Source organism: Microcaecilia unicolor, chromosome 1, assembly GCF_901765095.1.
Source record: "Microcaecilia unicolor chromosome 1, aMicUni1.1, whole genome shotgun sequence".
Lineage (NCBI taxonomy): Eukaryota > Metazoa > Chordata > Amphibia > Gymnophiona > Siphonopidae > Microcaecilia > Microcaecilia unicolor.
The window spans coordinates 129,986,186-130,008,136 of record NC_044031.1 but is presented as its reverse complement, the minus strand read 5'-3'; the positions used below and the strand labels follow the sequence as shown (position 1 = coordinate 130,008,136).

Sequence of the window (21,951 nt, the reverse complement as noted above, 5' to 3'; positions counted from 1 at the left end):
GTCTGCCCAGCACTAGCTCCGCCTCCCAACCAATAGCCACGTCTCCCACCACTGGCTCTGCCATCCAATCTCTGCTAAGTTTCTGAGGATCCATTCCTTCTGAACAGGATTCCTTTATGTTTATCCCACACATTTTTGAATTCTGTTACCGTTTTCAACTCCACCACCTCCCGCGGGAGGGCATTCACTCTCTTCGTGAAAAAATAGTTCCTGACATTTTTCTTGAGTCTGCCCCCCTTCAATCTCATTTCATGTCCTCTAGTTCTACCGCCTTCCTATCTATGGAAAAGGTTTGTTTGCAGATTAATACCTTTCAAATATTCGAACGTCTGTATCATATCACCCCTGTTTCTCCTATCCTCCAGGGTATACATGTTCAGGTCAGCAAGTCTCTCCTCATACGTCTTGTAACGCAAATCCAATAACATTTTTGTAGCTTTTCTTTGCACCGCTTCAATTCTTTTTACATCCTTAGCAAGATACGGCCTCCAAAACTGAACACAATACTCCAGGGGGGGCCTGACCAACGACTTATACAGGGGCATCAACACCTCCTTTCTTCTGCTGGTCACACCTCTCTCTATACAGCCTAGCAACCTTCTAGCTACGGCCACCGCCTTGTCACACCGTTTTGTCGCCTTCAGATCCTCAGATACTATCACCCCAAGATTCCTCTCCGCGTCTGTACATATCAGACTCTCACCGCCTAACACATATGTCTCCCGTGGATTTCTACTCCCTAAGTGCATCACTTTGCATTTCTTCACATTGAATTTTAATTGCCAAACCTTAGACCATTCTTCTAGCTTCTGCAGATCCTTTTTCATGTTTTCCATTCCCTCCTGGGTGTACACTTTGTTACAAATCTTAGTATCATCCGCAAAAAGACAAACTTTACCTTCTAACCCTTCAGCAATGTCACTCACAAATATATTGAACAGAATCGGCCCCAGCACCGATCCCTGAGGCACTCCAGTACTCACCTTTCCCTCATCCGAGTGAATTCCATTAACCACCACCCTCTGGCGTCTGTCCGTCAACCAGTTCCTAATTGAGTTCACCACGTCGGGTCCTATCTTCAGCCTGTCAAGTTTATTCAAGAACCTCCTGTGGGGAACCTTGTCAAAAGCTTTGCTGAAATCTAAGTACATTACATCTATAGCTCATCCATGATTCAATTCTCTGGTCACCCAGTCAAAGAATTCAATTAGATTCATTTGGCACGATTTATCTTTGGTAAAACCATGTTGTCTCGGATCTTGCAACTTAGTGGCTTCCAGGAAATTCACTATCCTTTCCTTCAGCATCGCTTCCATTACTTTTCCAATAACTGAAGCAAGGCTTACCGGCCTGTAGTTTCCAGCTTCTTCCCTATCACCACTTTTGTGAAGAGGGACCACATCCGCTGTTCTCCAATCCCACAGAACCTCTCTCGTCTCCAAGGATTTGTTAAACAAATCTTTAAGAGGACCCGCCAGAACCTCTCTGATCTCCCTCAATATCCTGGGGTGGATCCCGTCCGGTCCCATGGCTTTGTCCACTTCTAGATTTTCAAGTTGTTCATACATACTCTCTTCCGTGAACGGTGCTATATCCACTCCATTCTCATATGTACTTTTGCCAGTCAATCGTGGTCCTTCTCCAGGATTTTCTTCTGTGAAAACAGAACAGAAGTATCTATTTAGCAAATTTGCTTTTTCTTCATCATTATCTACATAGTGGTTCACAGCATCTTTCAGTCTCACAATTCCCTTTTTAGTCTTCCTCCTTTCACTAATATACCTGAAGAAGTTTTTGTCACCCCTCCTCACATTTCTAGCCATTTGTTCTTCCACTTGCGCTTTTGCCAGACGTATCTCTCTCTTGGCTTCTTTCAGTTTCATCTGGTATTCCTCTCCGTGTTCCTCTTTTTGAGTTTTTCTGTATTTCAGGAATGCCAACTCTTTAGCCTTTATTCTCTCAGCCACTTGCTTGGAGAACCATATTAGTTTCCTTTTTCTCTTGCTTTTATTTACTCTCCTTACATAAAAGGTTTGTGGCCATATTTATAGCTTCTTTCAGCCTGGACTACTGTCCTTCCACTTCTCGTTCGCCCTCCCAGCCCATCAGCTCCTTCCTCAGGTATTCCCCCATTTTACTTAAGTCAGCATGCTTGAAATCCAGGACTTTGAGTTTTGAGTGGCCGCCCTCCACTTCAGCTATCATATCAAACCAAACTGTTTGATGGTCACTGCTGCCCAGGTGGGCACCCACTCGGACATTTGACACACTATCCCCATTTGTGAGCAACAGATGCAGCGTTGCTCCCTCCCTCGTGGGTTCCGTTGCCCATTTGTCTGAGCAGAGCACTCTGAAAAACATCCACAATCTCTCTACTTCTTTCCGATTCCGCAGATGGAACCTTCCAATCTACATCTGGCAGATTGAAATCTCCCAGCAACAGCACCTCTCTCTTCTTTCCCAACTTTTGAATATCTGTGATCAGATCTTTACTAGTTCCTCCAATTGTGTTGGAGGTCTGTAGACAACACCCACGTGGACAGAGGTGCTATCATCTCTTTTTAAGGTGATCCATATCGCTTCTTCCCTTCCCCAGGTTCCTGTCATTTCAGTCGCTGCGATATCATTTCTCACATACAGAGCTATTCCTGGTATGTTTGCATCCCATTCATGGGAACCATTGAGCCATGTCTTCATGATTGCAACAACGTCTAAGTCTGTCTCCAACATCAGGGCTTGAAGGTCATGAACTTTATTGCTTAGACTGCGAGCATTTGTGGTCATCGCTTTCCATCTACACTTCAGTGGAATTTTAATCTTCTGTTTAGTTTCTTGTTTAGTCTCACTTCCTGCTGTGTTGGTAAGAAGTGATTTGCTAAGATTGTTGTTTTCATTGCTTTCTTTTCTACTGACGCAAGTCCCAGTGAGTCAGCCAAATGCTGTATCAAAAAAAGTTCTCTAGGTATGACCAGAAATGATACAGTCTGATCAAAGAATTTTCAGTTGATTTAAGTTTCAAATTCCACTAGACTATAAATTTCCTTTAGTAAATAAATCTAAATATTCCCAATAATTATAGCAGTTTAATCAATGTAAAATGCAAATTTATAACCAGTTGGGAGACTTAGTTTGTGGTTTTGCCTAGGACTGGCAGAACCTTTCCACAAAGTTAGAATGCTACAGGACCAGAAGCAGTTAGAAAAGCCTATCCTCTATCAGAGCTAGGCAGGAAAGGAAAGAGGATATTATTTTTTTGTTGTTGTTTTCGTCTTTTTGGGAGTGGGGGCAGGGTTAGAAGACAGAGAAGTGCACCACAATACAGATTCAGAGGACAAATTAATTAAGCAATAAGCATTAAATTAAAGAGAATATCAGGTAGCTAAACCTATAAAATAATCAGAAATCACTCAGCAGTATTTTGGTTCAGGTCCAGCACATGGAATGCTAGAAGTTTAAATGGATGCTTCTTTGAAATATCTGAAGAAAGATATGATCAGATACACCATCAGTAATGCTAAGTTAGAAATGCTTTCTTACAGTGTGGACATTTGATTAAAATAAGTCAGACATTACAATTAAGGGGCTGAACTCAAATATCACAACTGTAAATTAGTTCATAAGCAGTATAATACCACATTATTTACCTTGAAATAGCTATGGATACTCTGACTGCAGAGCGGAACTTGGTAAAAGCTCTCGAGTGATTTGTAATAACTTCTAGCTCTGTGTAGCATGGCTGACCACCCATTCTTGCAATAAGACACAGTGTGGCTTGTTCACATTCCTGAAATCCACCAAGCAGCAGCAGCAGGTATTTCTTCTGATAAATCAGAGCTTTCCTGTAACTTTCGGCTCTGAGGTATTTACCATAAATTCGCTGGCAAAGGTAAAAACACAAATTAAGAAGTAAATACAGTGTAAATAAAGTAAAGAAAAAATGCAGTAAACAGGAGCCAATTCTGTGAGTGTTGAGCATCCCCAGTACTCAGCAAGCTGCTCAATAATTTATATTATGTTTGTCACCCCCAATCATTTTGAAATGCTGGCACCTATGGAACAGTAAAACTCCATAGCATGGTGAAGGTCATGTAAAAAAAAAAAATCAGGTAAAGTACACAGTCTTGCTGCAGTGAAAAGTCGCATATACATAATGGAATAGTCAAGCTAAATAAGTGGTTAATTTCTTATTGACTTTTTATGCTTCAATAAAATAAGACTCTTCTTTCAGCAAATCAAACAAAAAAAATGGAAGGATGAAAAGAAAAATATCACTAACAAAATGTTGCTATGAGGAAAACAAAAACCTACAGAACATTTTTGGTTTGAGGGGCCTAACCAACCAATCAATCTCTGACCCTGCCCCCAAGCTATCTAGTAGCTATGACTGTGTTGGACCAAATATTAATTGGCGTCATGGCCTCTGTAGCCCATCCCATCCCACTGCCTATGTCACAGCTGTCCCAAGCATGATCCTATACTTTGGAATGATGCTGTCTCCCAAGGAGTTTCACATGCTTTGCCAAAGTCCGTTTGCACTGAACTAACTGGGTTTGTTTACTAGCATGTATCAGAGCCTGCTTTCTTTTTTCCATTATCGGCCGAAGCTGGCCATCTCGTATCCACGTCCCTGTCCCGCCTTCCATACCCTGCCGAAACACCCCCTTGAAGTTTGGCCGGCCCTGCGACGGAAAGCAGTTGACGCCGGTGAAAAGTGGCTTTCGATCATACCAATTTCGCCGGCCATCTCCTGATTTGTGTTGGAAGATGGCCGGCCTTCTCGTTTGAAAATAAGCAGGACAGGCTTATTTATTACACTGTAGTTATATTTAGTGAATTTTTCAAAGCAAATGTACACTATTCACATAATTGCTTTAGTACTACATTAGAACTTTTTTTTTTTTAACTGCAGGCTTCTTAGCATAGGGCTCATTAACTGGCATCCATGATGGATTTATTTTATCTAATATAATAAAACGCACCGTGAACGTTCTGAAGACAACGTTCTGTGAAGCCGGAAGCTTGAAGCCGGAAGCCTAAGTTCTCAGGACAACGTTCTGTGAAGCCGGAAGCTTGAAGCCGGAAGTCTGAAGCCTTGAAGCCTGAAGCCATCTGACGTCACTCCCAGGCTGAGGCTGAAGGGTTCGGGGATTCGTGGTGTGAAGCCTCCCTTCAAGCCAGCCAGCCAGCCGTCTCTGCCCCGCCCTCGCGACAAAACAAACAAATCCGGAAGCGAAACGTCAGGGAAGGAGGCGGCGCTCCCGACGTCTAGCCTTCCCTTCGCTGTGTTCCGCCTTCAAAACAAGGCGGAACACAGCGAAGGGAAAGCTAGACGTCGGGAGCGCCGCTTCCTTCCCTGACGCTTCGCTGCACGAACCGCCACGGAGGTAAAGTTAAAAAGAATTAAAAAAAAAAAAAAAAAGGGAGGCATGGATGCGAAGGAGGGGGCATGGATGCGAAGGGGTGGGGGGGCATGGATGCGAGGGGGGGGGGCATGGATGCGAGGCATGGATGCGAAGGGGGGGGCATGGATGCGAAGGGGTGGGGGGGGCATGGATGCGAAGGGGGGGCATGGATGCGAGGCATGGATGCGAAGGGGGGGGGGAAAGAAGAGGGCGGGCCAGGCTGGGACATGGGAGAGAGCGTAGCATGGATGCGAGGGGGGGGGGCATGGAAGGGCGAGAGGGGACTTGCTGGAAAAGGATGAATGGAGGCGGCAGGGGACAGAGGAGCATGGATTACAGAGCAGGCCTCAGGCAGAGAGGGGAAATGCTGGATAGGGAAAAATGGAGGGGCCAGGTGACAGATGAGCATGGATGGGCATGGATTGGAAGGGCAGGACTCAGGGAGAGGGGAATTGCTGGATAGGGATGAATGGAGGGGACAGATGGGCATGGATGGATATGGATTACAGAGCAGGCCTCAGGCAGAGAGGGGAAATGCTGGATAGGGAAACATGGAGGGGCCAGGTGACAGAGGAGCATGGATGGGCATGGATTGGAAGGGCAGGACTCAGGGAGAGGGGAATTGCTGGATAGGGATGAATGGAGGGGACAGATGGGCATGGATGGATATGGATTACAGAGCAGGCCTCAGGCAGAGAGGGGAAATGCTGGATAGGGAAACATGGAGGGGCCAGGTGACAGAGGAGCATGGATGGGCATGGATTGGAAGGGCAGGACTCAGGGAGAGGGGAATTGCTGGATAGGGATGAATGGAGGGGACAGATGGGCATGGATGGATATGGATTACAGAGCAGGCCTCAGGCAGAGAGGGGAAATGCTGGATAGGGAAAAATGGAGGGGCCAGGTGACAGAGGAGCATGGATGGGCATGGATTGGAAGGGCAGGACTCAGGGAGAGGGGAATTGCTGGATAGGGATGAATGGAGGGGACAGATGGGCATGGATGGATATGGATTGCAGAGCAGGCCTCAGGCAGAGAGGGGAAATGCTGGATAGGGAAAAATGGAGGGGCCAGTTGACAGAGGAGCATGGATGGGCATGGATTGGAAGGGCAGGACTCAGGGAGAGGGGAATTGCTGCATAGGGATGAATGGAGGGGACAGATGGGCATGGATGGATATGGATTACAGAGCAGGCCTCAGGCAGAGAGGGGAAATGCTGGATAGGGAAAAATGGAGGGGCCAGGTGACAGAGGAGCATGGATGGGCATGGATTGGAAGGGCAGGACTCAGGGAGAGGGGAATTGCTGGATAGGGATGAATGGAGGGGACAGATGGGCATGGATGGATATGGATTGCAGAGCAGGCCTCAGGCAGAGAGGGGAAATGCTGGATAGGGAAAAATGGAGGGGCCAGTTGACAGAGGAGCATGGATGGGCATGGATTGGAAGGGCAGGACTCAGGGAGAGGGGAATTGCTGCATAGGGATGAATGGAGGGGACAGATGGGCATGGATGGATATGGATTGCAGGGCAGGCCTCAAGCAGAGAGGGGAAATGCTGGATAGGGATGAATGGAGGGGGCAGGTGACAGACAAACATGGATGGCCATGGATTGGGAGGGCAGGGCTCAGGGACAGAGGGGAATTGCTGGAAAAGGATGAATGGAGGGGGCAGGGGACAGATGGCCATGGATTGGGAGGGCACGGCTCACACTCTCTCTCTCATATACAATGTCTTTCTCACTCTCACACACTCTGTCTCACACTGTATCACATTCACTCTCTATGTGCCACACAGTCACTCACACACTCGCTTGGTCTCATACACTCACTCAAACAGAGAATCTGTGTCTCACACACACTCTCTCTCTCGCCCACACACACACACTCTCACTCACACTGTGTCTCACATACACACTTGCACACACTCTCATTCTCACACACACACTCTCTCACAAACACACTCACACCCAGACTCACGCTCTCTCTCACACAATCACACTTTCACTCCGACTCTCAAACAGTCACTCTCACATACACTCTCCCAAACATACACACTCCGAGGAAAACCTTGCTAGCGCCCGTTTCATTTGTGTCAGAAACGGGCCTTTTTTACTAGTGTTATATAAGACATATGCTTAGTATTTTAGTTCCGTTCATTGGGAAAACTACTTTTATCTGCATCCTCCTATATTGATGGCCTGACTCTGCTTTCCACCTTGCTGTAGAAAATGCTTAGAACAGCCTTCCTGATAATCATGCCCCCCCTTATCTGACAATATTCAGGTCCCACCTATAAAAGCAACCTCTGAGATTGACCATATATCTTAAATCCTAGCTCTTCCCAATTTTAGTCTTGTGGATTAATATAATTAATACGTTTCCTGAAATCTCCTATTTATCTACTAGATTGTAAGCTCTTTAAAGCAAGGACTGCCTCTTATGTGTATCTGTACAGTACTGCATACAACCAGTAATGGAATATGTAAATAACAAGCAACAGCAGGAGTAGGTGATTGTTATATTGTTGACCATTATTAAAAGTTCAGTATTTCCCAACCTCTGTCATATCTTTCTTGACAAACATAGCCTACTTTATCACTGCATGGCAATTCTGGGGCATAATCATATGTTTACATATCTTCTTACCAGGGGCGTATCTGCGTGGGGCCACAGGGGCCTGGGCCCCCGCAGATTTCGCCCTGGCCCCCCCTCCCCGCAGTCAACCCTCCCCCGCTGCTTACTTTTGCTGGCGGGGGGCCCCAACCCCCGCCAGCCGAGGTCCGACCCGAAATCTTCATATTTCGTCTTCCTCCGACTCCTCCGTGGCCATGCTGTAAGTAACGCTGCTGATTCGTTGAATCCAGTTCGGAGTCTGACGTCGCAGCACGTTGTACGCGCATACAACGTGCTGCGACGTCAGACTCCGAACTGGATTCAACGAATCAGCAGTGTTACTTACAGCATGGCCATGGAGGAGTCGGAGGAAGATGAAATATGAAGACTGCGGGTCGGACCTCGGCTGGCAGGGGTTGGGGCCCCCCGCCAGCAAAGGTAAGCAGCGGGGGAGGGTTGACGGCAGGGGGGTGGGGGTGGAGAGTGGCCGCGGGCGAGGGAGGCAAAAATGTGCCCCCTCTCTCTGGCTCTGGCCCCCCCTACCGCCGGATTACAGATACGCCCCTGCTTCTTACTGGTCTAACTTTATACTTATGACTAGCTTTTAAGAAGTGGAAAGCACAACAGCAGATCAGTGAGAGATATCTAAAACTTTATTAGTAGTATTTATGGCACAAACAACTTATAAACGTCATCCTTAGGTCAGAGTTCAAATGGAAAACGCGCCAAAAAACAAAAACAGACTAAATAATAAAAACATAATTGAAAATGCAGACCAGACTAAAACTGGCTAAAAAAAACCACGTCATGCCAGTCAGTTTTTTTCAGCAGCGTAGGTGAAGTGCCTGATGTACACCGGTGGACAACAGTAAGTTTAGTTTTGTATATCTGTTTTTCCATAGACGAGTAGCTAGAGAAGTACTCTTTTAACCTTATGATTGATTTCCATTCGTGTTTTATAGCATTGAGAGCTCTTTAGAAGTCATTTTAGTATTCGTAAGAGCATCACTATCGGTAACAATAATAACGGGTCACAGCAGTTCATTTTTTTTGTTACATTTGTACCCCACGCTTTCCCACTCATGGCAGGCTCCATGCGGCAGGCAATGGAGGGTTAAGTGACTTGGCCAGAGTCACAAGGAGCTGCCTGTGCCGGGAATCGAACTCAGTTCCTCAGTTCCCCAGGACCAAAGTCCACCACCCTAACCACTAGGCCACTCCTCCACATAGTTGTACATATTTGTCAATCTAGTACTCCTTTTTTTCGAATGACAATTTAGACATAAGCATACATGCTATAGGTGTGGTGAGGTATGTATTAGTGAGGATTGACTCTCCATTTTGTATTTACTTAGGTTGTTGCTTTTTGTGCTGGTTTTTTCGTGTTTCTCAAGATTGATGTTAACAAGTGAGTGCCTTTTATATTCCACACTTTACCATTTTTTATTTATTTTTTAGTTTTTACTTTGTATGGTTCACGTTTCATTTTTATTATTTATTTTTTCTGATTTTTAATTATTTTTATCTTGTCTTGTTTGATAGCATCCACTGTAGTACAAGCATTCCACTATACGGTTGACACCATAGGTATGTGTCCTACCTGCAATTTTAATTATTCATTTTTTGATATATAATATATTGCGGTTTTAGTTCTGTTTTTTATTTTAAGGATTTTTTTGTGATTATATATGTATATTTATACAATTATGTTTGATTTTGTTTAAACATTAATACTAGTGAAATCAAGGTATTTATATATACACATTAATGTTGAATTGATATATATGTGGGAGGTTTAATATGTATCTGTCATATACCTATGTGTGTATTTTTGATACATTATGATGTGGTTATAATTTTTCAATGATTCTCTTGATAATTATGATTTTTATTTATATTTTGATATTGTTTATATTCATTTTATTGATATTCTTGTTTACACTTTTACATTACTGAGAGGGTTATATATATGTCTATATATTTTTAATACCACTATTATTTATATGTGTCTATATTTTTAAGGATTTTACGATTGGTATATTGTATTGGTCATGGTTTTTCAGTTATTATGCAAAATTATTGTTTTTATTATTATTGTTTTTATATTATCTCTTATATTTGTTATTTTATGTGTTTTATTATTTTAGCCCCTGACACAGCCCTTTTGGGCAAAACACGGCCTGCGTCGGGCAATATTCTGGTATATGGTACTACTAATAAAGTTTTGGATATCTCTCACTGATCTGCTGTTGTGCTTTCCACGTTGGAGTTTGCAGATCGCTTGCCTTGTAGCTTTTAAGAACTACAGTCCTTTACTAGCAGCAATGTTGTTTAACTGAACAAACATGTGAATTACAGGCTGCTTTACAATGACAGTATAATGATTGCTTTGAAAACTAATAAGTTGTAAAATAAAGGGATTGTTGAAAGAGTATGGTGCAGAGGGAGATGATGCATTTGAAAACTGAGGAAAACAGACTGCAGAATTTACAGCTATAAGTTTTCTTACCTAGTACCAGACACAGTCCTGCAGTAGCTATAAATTTTGCTGTCACCCCCATGTGAATGGCACTGGGACCCTTACACTAGATGACAAATATGAAGGCCTAAACAGAGATTACAATCACAAACACCTTTACCTTTAGAGCCTGATTTTCAGAATCCCCACCCAGATCTCTCAGGAAAGCTTCATTCCTCAGCTCAGCTCTTAGTTTACATAGCTCAGCTTCAGTCTGCTTTAATGATTTTTGGAGGGAGAGTTTTTCCTTGCTCCAGATTTCTCTTTCAGAAGCCAGCAGTGCATCATTTACTTCGTTGTCCAGAGAATGTCTATGAACCTGAAAAGAATGGATATTTTTTTTCATATTCAATATTTAGATTCTGTACAATTCCATGACTACAAGGCAAGGGGCTTTAAATTATTTTTTTAAATATGTAATTCTCATCCATGATTGATACTATTTGTATTTAAGTAGTTATTGATGTATGTATACAAGTATGATGTATTAATGGCTATGTTTAAAATGTTGAGTCATCAATAAAAACAGCTGAAATATAACTAGTAGTCAGGTTGCTGCACCTACAAAAGCCTTTCCTGGATATGTTGGCATATTATCTACAATATTATCTCCTCCATGGCACTAAACTGAGAGGTCATAAACATTGGCATTACAATTACAGCTGAAAACAGATACCAACAGACTGCTGATTTAAAGGATGAACAAACAAGCTATGACAGCAGCAGACAATCACAATCATCCACAGAATTTACCTTTTCTTCCTTCCCACCATAGACCCTGGTCTCTAGTTTTACCTTTTGCTTCCTCATTATTGTGCTGCATGCAACATATGTATATCCAGTGTCCCAAAGAGAAAAAAGATGGATTAAATAAAAACTACACTATTAGCATTCCCGAGTTTTCTATTTTTATTTAAACAGCATATTTTTGTACAGAAAATACCCTATCTCTATGAATGTACAGCATTAGCAACTAGACTAATGGTACACCAAGATGAATTTTAGGCTAAAAATCTAGACGCTTTCATTGAGTTACTGCCACGAAATGAAACAATAAGATGGTATAGAAACAGCATATGATAGGAAATAAAAGCCAGAAAGTCCATCTAGTGTGCCCAGTTTGTTTTCCTATTGCATTTGTCACAGACTCATTTAATATTCACTTCTTGAGAAATAAGAATCCCATGGACTTATGCCATGCTTTCATTTAAAAAAATGAGAATGCTCTGGCAGCTGCCAATTAAGGTTTTTTTTGCTTACTGCATTCACACCTTCTATTTTGCACAGCGCCATAGGAAGCAGACTCAGGATATTCTTGAACCTGTGGAGGTCCTAGGCAAGGGGAGGAGTAGGGAAACATGTGGAGCGTGTTTCCCTACTCCTCCCCCTGCCTGGCTCGCGGTTTTGCAGGGCAGAGGCTTGGGTGTTGCGCCGAGGGGGGGGGGCACTGACAGCTGTTTCCCAGGCAGGGGGAGGAGTAGGGAAACTACTCCTCCCCTTACCTAGGAATCAGCTGTCAGTGACATCACTGACGTCAGTGCATTCTAAGTTGCCTAGCAGACCACCTCCGAGGGAGCCACGGTTCCAGGCACATTAGAACGTTGGAGGTGAGAATCCTATATAATAAAATGCACCTCCAACATTCTGAAGCCGAGAAAGTGAAGCCTTCAAGCCTTGAAGCATTCCTGCAACGTTCCGGAACTACGTGTCGTCAATTGAGATGATGGAGCCTTACAGAGCACACGAATGCTTCAAGGCTTGAAGGCTTCACTTTCTCTCTCACACACACACACACACACACACACACTCACTCTGTCTCTCACATGCACTGTCACACACTCTCTCTCTCTGACACAAACACACACACACATACACACACACTCTGTCTGTCTCTCTCTCTCACTCATTCTCTCTCACATACACACTCCATCTCTCACCCACACACTCTCTCTCAAACATACACACTCCGAGGAAAGGGGGGCATGGAACACGCTGGGGAGGAGAGGGAGGCGGGCATGGCACTCGGAGGGGAGGGGAGAGAGGGGAGGGAGTCATGGAACTCAGAGCCCCACACACACACACTCACTCTCTGTCTCTCACATACACACTCTCTCTCTCTGACACAAACACACACACACTCATGTCTCTCTCTCACACACACACACACTCTCTCTCTCTCAAACATACACACTCTGAGGAAAACCTTGCTAGCAGCCGTTTCATTTGTGTCAGAAACGGGCCTGTTTTACTAGTTATTATATAAGATATATATATATATATATGCATATATATATATATATATATATATTTGTTACATTTGTATCCCACATTTTCCCACCTATTTGCAGGCTCAATGTGGCTTACACAGTACTGTAGGCGTTTGCCAAGAATGGTAGAGAAACAAATACAAGGTGATATTGTGGTCGAATATAGGGTCCATTCCTTTCAGGCATAAGGGGATCAGAGAGAGGGAAGGTTAAATAGTGTCCAATACGATCGCTGGATTTGCTGCGTTGCAGGGCGTTGGCATCTATGTTGGGTCAATAGTGTATGCCCTTTTGAATAGGTAAGATTTTAGTGATTTCCTGAAGTTTAGATGGTCGTAGATTGTTTTCACTTCTTTTGGCAGTGCGTTCCATAGTTTTGTACCTAAATAGAAGCTGGATGCATAGGTTGTTTTGTATTTGAGACCTTTGCAGTATGGATAATGGAGGTTTAGATATGTTCGAGATAATCCAGAACTGTTCCTGTTTGGCAGGTCTATGAGGTCTATCTTGTATCGTGGGACTATGCCGTAGATAATTTTGTGGATCAGGGTACAGATTTTGTGTTGTTATGAATTTTTGATTGGTTAATAAAGCTGCGGCCAAAATTATTTTTTCCAATTTATAAGGTTGTCATAGTATTCTCTGTTCATCTGTGTGTCAGGAATGGATGCAATGCAAGTACCAATATTATGATGTTGATAGACATTTTCAACCCAGTATTTTTGTCGCAGGGCTGTGGTTTACTGGCAATGGAATCTTCGATGGGATTACCAGGATATTTCTGTGAAGCTGCCACAGCTATCTTCACAGATGTCTGGTTACTTCCCAACTCATTGGTAGCCACACGTGTAAGTCCCTTCTTCTCGTTTACTCAAGTGGGGGATGACCAGAGTCCCGTTTTTAAAAATATGAATGCGTTCTTTATTCTGTTTTGCAGATTCACTGGGTAAGTCATTCCTTTCTTTTTCCACTGTGGACTCACTGAGCTCAATCATTTTACTCGAGGTCTGGATTAACCACTTGATGGATAGTTGAGTGCCTCCTGTGGCATTGCAGTTTAACATCAGTGTAAACCCATGATGCAGTTCAGTATTGTCTAAGTTGGGATGGTAGGTTAGATGAGGTAGGTTAGATGGTAGGTTTGAGATTTTCAGGGCTAGAACAGACAATGTGTTCTTTCTCGGGAACTGAGATCAGGGTATTCTCAGTCCAGTTTTTCAACCACATTATGTTACAGTTACAAGTACAATTAAATGGATTGTAAGAGATCCACAGACGAGACAAAGAACCAAGGGAATCAAACGTACCTTCTAAAATGGTAGTGAATAAGTAGTTATTAATTCTCAGGGATTTCAGGTCTTTCAGGCTGTGAAAGGCACCCCCTGGAAGGTTCACTATGTGGTTATTGTTCATTTTTAGGAGCCGTAGGGCGCTAAGGCTATGGAGATCTTCCCAGGGAAAGTCTACAATTTGGTTGTGACTAATATCCAAGTTTTTCAACTGTACCAGAACAGCAAAGGTTCCTTTCTTGATGGCATTGATTGCACTGCGACCAAGCCACAGGGAAGATACCTGGGTGACTTCTTTAAAGTAGGTCTTTTTCAGAGAGGTGATTTTGTTGGCCCAAAGGCTAAGTGTAGTTACATTAGAGGGAAACCCTGAAGGTACCAATGACATAGGAAAATGTGGGAGAGATGTTCTGGAAGCCAAATTTAGGCTCTTAGGTAGAAAGCTCAAATCCAGATCCTCTAGGGTAGCATTTTCTGAAATGCTACCTGTTCCACGTGCAGGGCCCAAGAGACAGGCAGAGCTCCAGAGTCTCAATGCGTGGATGAGACGATGGTGCAGGGAGGAGGGTTTTAGATTTGTTAGGAACTGGGCAACATTCTGGGGAAGGGGGAGCCTATTCCGAAAGGATGGGCTCCACCTTAACCAGGGTGGGACCAGGCTGCTGGCGTCAGCATTTAAAAAGGAGATAGAGCAGCTTTTAAACCAGAAATGGGGGGAAGGCCGACAGTCGCTCAAAAGCGCATGGTTCGGGAAAAGGTATCTTGCAAAGATACCTCACAAACAGGGAAGATAGGGTTTCTGGATAGTGAGGTTGCACAACAGACCGTGGTAGGCCAGGTGCCCTTAAATACAACTAAAGATCAGACAAAAGATGTCAAATCAATAGTGTCAGGTACTAAGCATCATGCAAATAAGAACAACAAACATACTCTGAAATGTCTATATGCAAATGCTAGGAGTCTAAGAAATAAGATGGGAGAGTTGGAATATATTGCACTAAATGAAAAATTGGATATAATAGGCATTACTGAGACCTGGTGGAAGGAGGATAACCAGTGGGACACTGTCATACCGGGGTACAAAGTATATCGTAATGATAGGGTAGACCGGACTGGTGGAGGGGTAGCATTGTATATTAAAGAGAGCCTTGACTCAGATAGATTACAAATTCAGCAGGACACAAATCACACCTTTGAATCACTGTGGGTTGAAATTCCATGTATAAAAGGGAAAAAAAATGGTGATAGGAGTGTACTACCGTCCACCTCGCCAGGATGAGCAGGTAGACACAGAAATGATAAAAGAAATCAGAGACGCGAACAAAATGGGCAATGTGATAATAATGGGTGACTTCAATTATCCAAATATAGACTGGGTAAATGTAACATCGGGACACGCTACAGAGATACAATTCCTTGATGAAATCAAGGACAGCTTTATGGAGCAACTGGTGCAGGAGCCGACGAGAGAAGGAAAAATTCTAGACTTGGTCCTTAGTGGAGCGCATGATCTGGTGAGGGACGTTATGGTACTGGGGCCGCTTGATAACAGTGACCATAATATGATCAGTTTTGACATCAATCTTGAAGTAACTGTACACAGAAAGTCAAATACGTTAGCGTTTAACTTTAAAAAAGGAGACTATGATAAAATGAGAAGAACGGTAAAAAAAAAAAACTTAGGGGGGCAACTGAGAGAGTAAAAACTGTACAACAGGCGTGGACGCTGTTCAAAAATACCATCCTGGAGGCCCAGGCCATACATATTCCGCGAATTAGAAAAGAAAGACGGAAGTCCAAAAGACACCCGGCCTGGTTGAAAAGTGAGGTGAAGGAAGCTATTAGGGCTAAAAGAAACGCCTTCAGAAAATGGAAGAAGGAACCGTCTGAAAATAACAAGAAACAGCATAAGGAGTGTCAAAGCAAATGCAAGGCGCAGATTAAGAAGGCCAAGAGGGAGTATGAAAAAAAGATAGCATTAGAGGCAAAAAAACATAGTAAAAAATTTTTTCGGTATATTAAAAGCAGGAAGCCGGCAAAAGAATCGGTTGGGCCGCTGGATGACCGAGGGGTAAAAGGGGCGATCAAGGAAGACAAAGACGTAGCGGAGAGACTGAATTAATTCTTTGCTTCGGTCTTCACCGAGGAAGATTTGGGTGGGATACCGGTGTCGGAAATGGTATTTCAAGCAGACGAGTCGGAGAAACTTACTGACTTCACGGTAAACCTGGAGGACGTAATGGGGCAGTTCGGCAAACTGAAGAGTAGCAAATCTCCTGGACCGGATGGTATTCATCCTAGAGTACTGATAGAACTGAAAAACGAGCTTGCGGAGCTACCGCTAGTGATATGCAACTTATCCTTAAAATCGAGCGTGGTACCGGAAGATTGGAGGGTGGCCAATGTAACGCCCATTTTTAAAAAAGGCTCCAGGGGAGATCCGGGAAATTATAGACCGGTGAGTCTGACGTCGGTGCCGGGGAAAATGGTAGAGGCTATTATCAAAAACAAAATTACAGAGCACATCCGAGGACATGGATTACTGAGACCAAGTCAGCATGGCTTTTGTGTGGGGAAATCTTGCCTGACCAATTTACTTCAATTCTTTGAAGGAGTGAACAAACATGTGGACAAAGGGGAGTCGGTTGATATTGTGTATCTGGATTTTCAAAAGGCGTTTGACAAGGTACCTCATGAAAGGCTACAGAGGAAATTGGAGGGTCATGGGATAGGAGGAAATGTCCTATTGTGGATTAAAAACTGGTTGAAGGATAGGAAACAGAGAGTGGGGTTAAATGGGCAGTATTCACAATGGAGAAGGGTAGTTAGTGGGGTTCCTCAGGGGTCCGTGCTAGGACCGCTGCTTTTTAATATATTTATAAATGATTTAGAGATGGGAGTAACTAGCGAGGTAATTAAATTTGCTGATGACACAAAGTTATTCAAAGTCGTTAAATCGCGACAGGATTGTGAAAAATTACAAGAGGACCTTACGAGACTGGGAGACTGGGCGGCTAAATGGCAGATGATGTTTAATGTGAGCAAGTGCAAGGTGATGCATGTGGGAAAAAAGAACCCGAATTATAGCTACGTCATGCAAGGTTCCACGTTAGGAGTTACGGACCAAGAAAGGGATCTGGGTGTCGTCGTCGATAACACACTGAAACCTTCTGCTCAGTGTGCTGCTGCGGCTAAGAAAGCGAATAGAATGTTGGGTATTATCAGGAAAGGTATGGAAAACAGGTGTGAGGATGTTATAATGCCGTTGTATCGCTCCATGGTGCGACCGCACCTTGAGTATTGTGTTCAATTCTGGTCGCCGTATCTCAAGAAAGATATAGTAGAATTGGAAAAGGTGCAGCGAAGGGCGACTAAAATGATAGCGGGGATGGGATGACTTCCCTATGAAGAAAGACTAAGGAGGCTAGGGCTATACAGCTTGGAGAAGAGACGGCTGAGGGGAGACATGATAGAGGTATATAAAATAATGAGTGGAGTGGAACAGGTGGATGTGAAGCGTCTGTTCACGCTTTCCAAAAATACTAGGACTAGGGGGCATGCGATGAAACTACAGTGTAGTAAATTTAAAACAAATCGGAGAAAATTTTTCTTCACCCAACGTGTAATTAAACTCTGGAATTCGTTGCCGGAGAAAGTGGTGAAGGCGGTTAGCTTAGCAGAGTTTAAAAAGGGGTTGGACGGTTTCCTAAAGGACAAGTCCATAAACCGCTACTAATTTTCCGGATTTAATTTGTGATGTGCTATCTCTCACTGTTACCAATAACCTACCCTTCAATTATGGGCTGCTCATGTCTTTGTCAGTGGGCAAACTTACAAAATCAGCAAGGGATCAAATACTTATTTCCACCACTGTATATATATATATATGAACAATAATTATAAAAAACTAGTTACATTTAAAATTTAAAAGTAACTGTATAATTATTGTTCTTATTTGTAAACGCTGGAGGCAGGCACTTAGCCGAAACATGGTATCATGTTGAGTCCTTTTATGAAGAACCTTTTTATGAAATAAATATATTTTTGAGTTTACATCGTCTTCCTGTTTTCTTGGAAGGGTTGTGTTGGCTACACTACTTTTCCAGTGGACTTTTTGCCTGTAGTGTTTCACATTCCTCCACTTCTGTGGCCTTTCTACACATGAAATATTTTGACACCTACTAGACATGACTTAAAGATCTGGGTTTCCTATCACATTATAAACCATATAATTATACTACTTTGTCACCCTCTGATCACCCATCCATCTCTCCCTGTTTCTCACCCTCCCTACCTTTCCCCGAGTGACTGTCACAGGAATGCTTTTATGTTTCACTTATATATTCTGATATTTGCAATCATTTGCTCACTTCTGATCCAAAAAAAAGGTATCATCTTATTTTTTTTGTTTTATTTCTATTTATTATTTCATACAACAGAAACAGGAGTACCTGAGGCTGCTCAGCTACTGTGACTGGACACAGTGAGGCTCTAACTTACTGTGGTCTTATTGAGGAAATGTTTAGAACTGGAGCTAATTTGGGTCTGCAATGAGATAGGGTATGAAGACAATTAAACCTTTTTGGTTTCTTATTTTTAGATACTTTATGAATATTTTTGCAGAGTATGTTGTGTAAATGAATGGAACAAACTTACACAATAATGTAAATTGAATTCTATTTTTTAGATGGCAGGTTTGGATTTAGATTCATTGCTTATCTTTTTCAATATGCAAAACGTGAATAATTTTACAACGGACTGCAAACAGACACTTTATAACTCAGAAATTTCATTCAAAGCAACAACTGAAACTGATTTAACAAAGCATATGTTGCTGTATAACCAAGTTACTATTCTTTTGCATGTAAATTAAGCCATTTTATCAAAATGTATAATATGCAATATTCTGAAATATAGATATTATTCTGGCAAATTAAGAATGGACTTACTTGATCTCCAGAGGGCCCCCTTTGTTTGGAGCGTCTGAGTTGCTCTTCTAGCTTAATGAGAGCATTCCTTAAATCGTTCTTTTCCTCAGTCAGTCTGCTCACATACCCGGTCAGCTCGGCATTTTGGTGCAGCAGTAGTTCAGTCAGTGAACTACAGGATCCTGCTGGTGGCAATGCAATCTAACAAAAAGGAGAAAGATATAGGTAAGAGGTGGTTCTAACTTCCCAATTATGATGCGACAGACCAATAGTTATAAGGCATAGCAGAACATTGTACATCAACCTTGATCTGATGTAATAAACTACAGTATTATCCTTCTCCCTAAATCTGCATTCTGGGGTTTGGTAAAGCTCAAGAGAACTTTTGTTTTCTTCCTTTTAGTGCTCTAACTCCATGCTAAATCTAGTGTAGATTTGAAAGTCCTCTCAGCATGGGATCTTAAGGTAATCACCTGCAGGCAGATGATCAAAAGCAAACGCCGGCGCAAGAGGATGATAGCGCCATACTAGCGCAGGGGTTTGCTACTGGCCTATGATCAGAGCCCTCGAGCGCATGAAACAACACGCTCGAGGGCTCTTTCTGCAAGTAGCATGCAAATGCATGATAAACAGGGGAGTGCATTCATCGCCAATGATCAGCGGTCAGCGCGCCAAAATTTGGGTCGCTGGCCGCGGCAAACCCTATGCCAGCTCCGAGCTGGCGCTAGGGTTTGCAGATCATTGGAGAGGAATGTTGAGCCCTGTCCAGCATGCAGTTGCATGCTGGCAGGTCCCTGTTCTCCCCCAAAGCAAACCTGCCAACAGGGGGCTGGAGGTCCGGTGGACCTCCGGTCCCCCCCCCCCCAGGTTCAGGGAGGGCTGGAGATCCTGTGGGTCTGCAGCCCCCCCAACCCCCCAGAAAATGGTCCCTGGTGGTCCAGTCGCCACCGGCCAAACCCCCCCCCTCCCAGTGAGTGACCGGGGGGGGGGAGGGGTTGGAGGTCTACTGGATCTCCAGCCCACCCCAACTCCCCCCCTCCCAAGTGTTGTCTGCCGAATCCCTGGTGGTCCAGCGTGAAAAAGAATCCCCTCCCGGCCTCCCTACCTTAGTTGGAGGAGGGAGGTAGCCTGCCTCCCTCCTCTTCCTTGGGTTGACGCCGCCACAAAATGGCGGTGCCCAGCCCCGCCCAGTGCATTCTGGGATGCGCTGGGTGGGGCTACAGACCATATAAGGGAGCTCGGGGCAGGGGTAGTCAGCACCTGGTGGTCCCAAGGACCTCCAGCCCCTGTGTTTGACAGGTTTGGGCTTTTGACAGCCCAGACCTGTCAAACAAGTGCGGGAGGATTGTGCTGAGCGTATGCTCAGGCACAATTCACCCACACTTCTACCCCATGATCAGAGATAATTGTGCTGCTTAAATTTGCATGCATTATCTCTGATCATAGGTCTAATAGTGCCCCGCGCTGTTCCAGCGGGGCTTTTGATCATCTGCCTTCTGCTGTACACTTGGAAGAAAGCATAGCTGTTTAACTGCGATAGGTGTTCTTTAAGAACAGTAGGATTTCAGTCTCACAAGTGTGGCAATGTCATCCAACAGAGCCCAGCATAGGCGCACGGTATAAGAGGCTCAGGGAGGATAAGCCTCCCCAGCCCAAACAGCAATCTTCACCACCCACTGCCTTTCCGGTGCTGCCTCCATAAGCCGCCTGAAAGCATACAGTGGTTTCTGTTCTCTCCCTTTAGTTACCATCTCTACCAGGCCCAAGATCCTAATTCTACAGCAAAGTTGTGTAGGACTGCGGCTCTGTGTGTACTGCAGCTGCTTCCTCCAGGCCCACACCGCCTCCTCTGAACGTCTCCTCTATATAATTTCCTCTTTCGTCGGAGGAGGGGTTGGCCCGGAAGCAGCAGCTGCAGTATGCAGAGAGCCATGGTCCTGCATGACTCTGCTGTAATATTAGGACCGCAGGCCTGGTAGAGATGGTAATCAAAGAGAGAGAGAAGAAAAACTGCTGAATGGTGGGTGGCCTGGGGAAGGGGAAAGAAATAAGAGCAGTGCTGGGAGAGAGACAGGAGTAGTGCTGGGTTAGGGGGAGAGTGAAAGAAGCAGTGCCAGGGGGTAGAGAGAGAAACAGACAAGTGGGGCAGTGCTAGGTTGGGGGGGGGGGGGGGGGGTACAGAGCCAGACAAGCGGGGCAATGCTAGGTGGGGGGGGGGGACAGAGCCACACAAGCGGGGCAATGCTAGGTGTGGGGGGCAGAGACAGACAAATAGAGCAATGCTAGGTGGGGGAGAAAAAGAGAGAGAGACAGACAAGTGGAGTAATGTCAAATTGAATGATCATATTTTATTATTACCGGTGAGTGGAGCATTGCTGAGGAGGTGGGGCTTAACGATGCACAATGTAAGTTTGCGTTATTGGCTACCTTGCTGCTTAAGAAATGTATTCTACAAGCCTGGGCTGACATAATGGCTCCTTCACTTGTGGTATGGCACAATGCGATGAGAGAAATGGCGGGTTGGCTACACTTCTATCTCAGGCTCTCTGTGTCCTTGAATAAACACTAATATTGAGATTTATGGAACAGATATTTGAAGCTGTATGCAGTGGTGGACTCCGGAGCATAAGGCATTGAGAAGGAGGTTCTATATATGGTGCCTAAAAAATTGGCGCTGAAATCAGTGCCGACTAAGCATATTCTATAACCAGTGCCTAGATTTAGGTGCTGATTATAGAAAACCCTTAGTTCATATCTTAGTGCCTAAAACTACGCGCATCCTTTTACACCAACAAAATGTGGTGTAAATTATGGCACGTAGATTTACGCATATTGGGCCATACTCTATAACTATGAGTGTACATTACACAAAGGAGCTAGTTCAGGAAATCAAATCTGACCTGGCAATAATGGACGCACGTTTAGAACAGGT

The 21,951-nt window shown here is 44.0% G+C and overlaps 1 protein-coding gene across 3 annotated transcripts in view; it reads right to left on the bottom strand.

The window, feature by feature from the left end:
- The window catches only part of AKAP9 (A-kinase anchoring protein 9), a 547,514-nt gene that overhangs the window by 25,128 nt on the left and 500,435 nt on the right, over positions 1–21,951 (bottom strand). For all 3 annotated transcript variants that reach the window (XM_030200158.1, XM_030200166.1, XM_030200175.1), the window contains 3 exons: positions 19,041–19,220; positions 10,657–10,854; positions 3,645–3,877 (listed from right to left, as the gene is read on the bottom strand). In XM_030200158.1, coding sequence (XP_030056018.1) covers positions 3,645–3,877; positions 10,657–10,854; positions 19,041–19,220 — 611 coding nt within the window. The remainder of the gene's footprint in view (positions 1–3,644; positions 3,878–10,656; positions 10,855–19,040; positions 19,221–21,951) is intronic.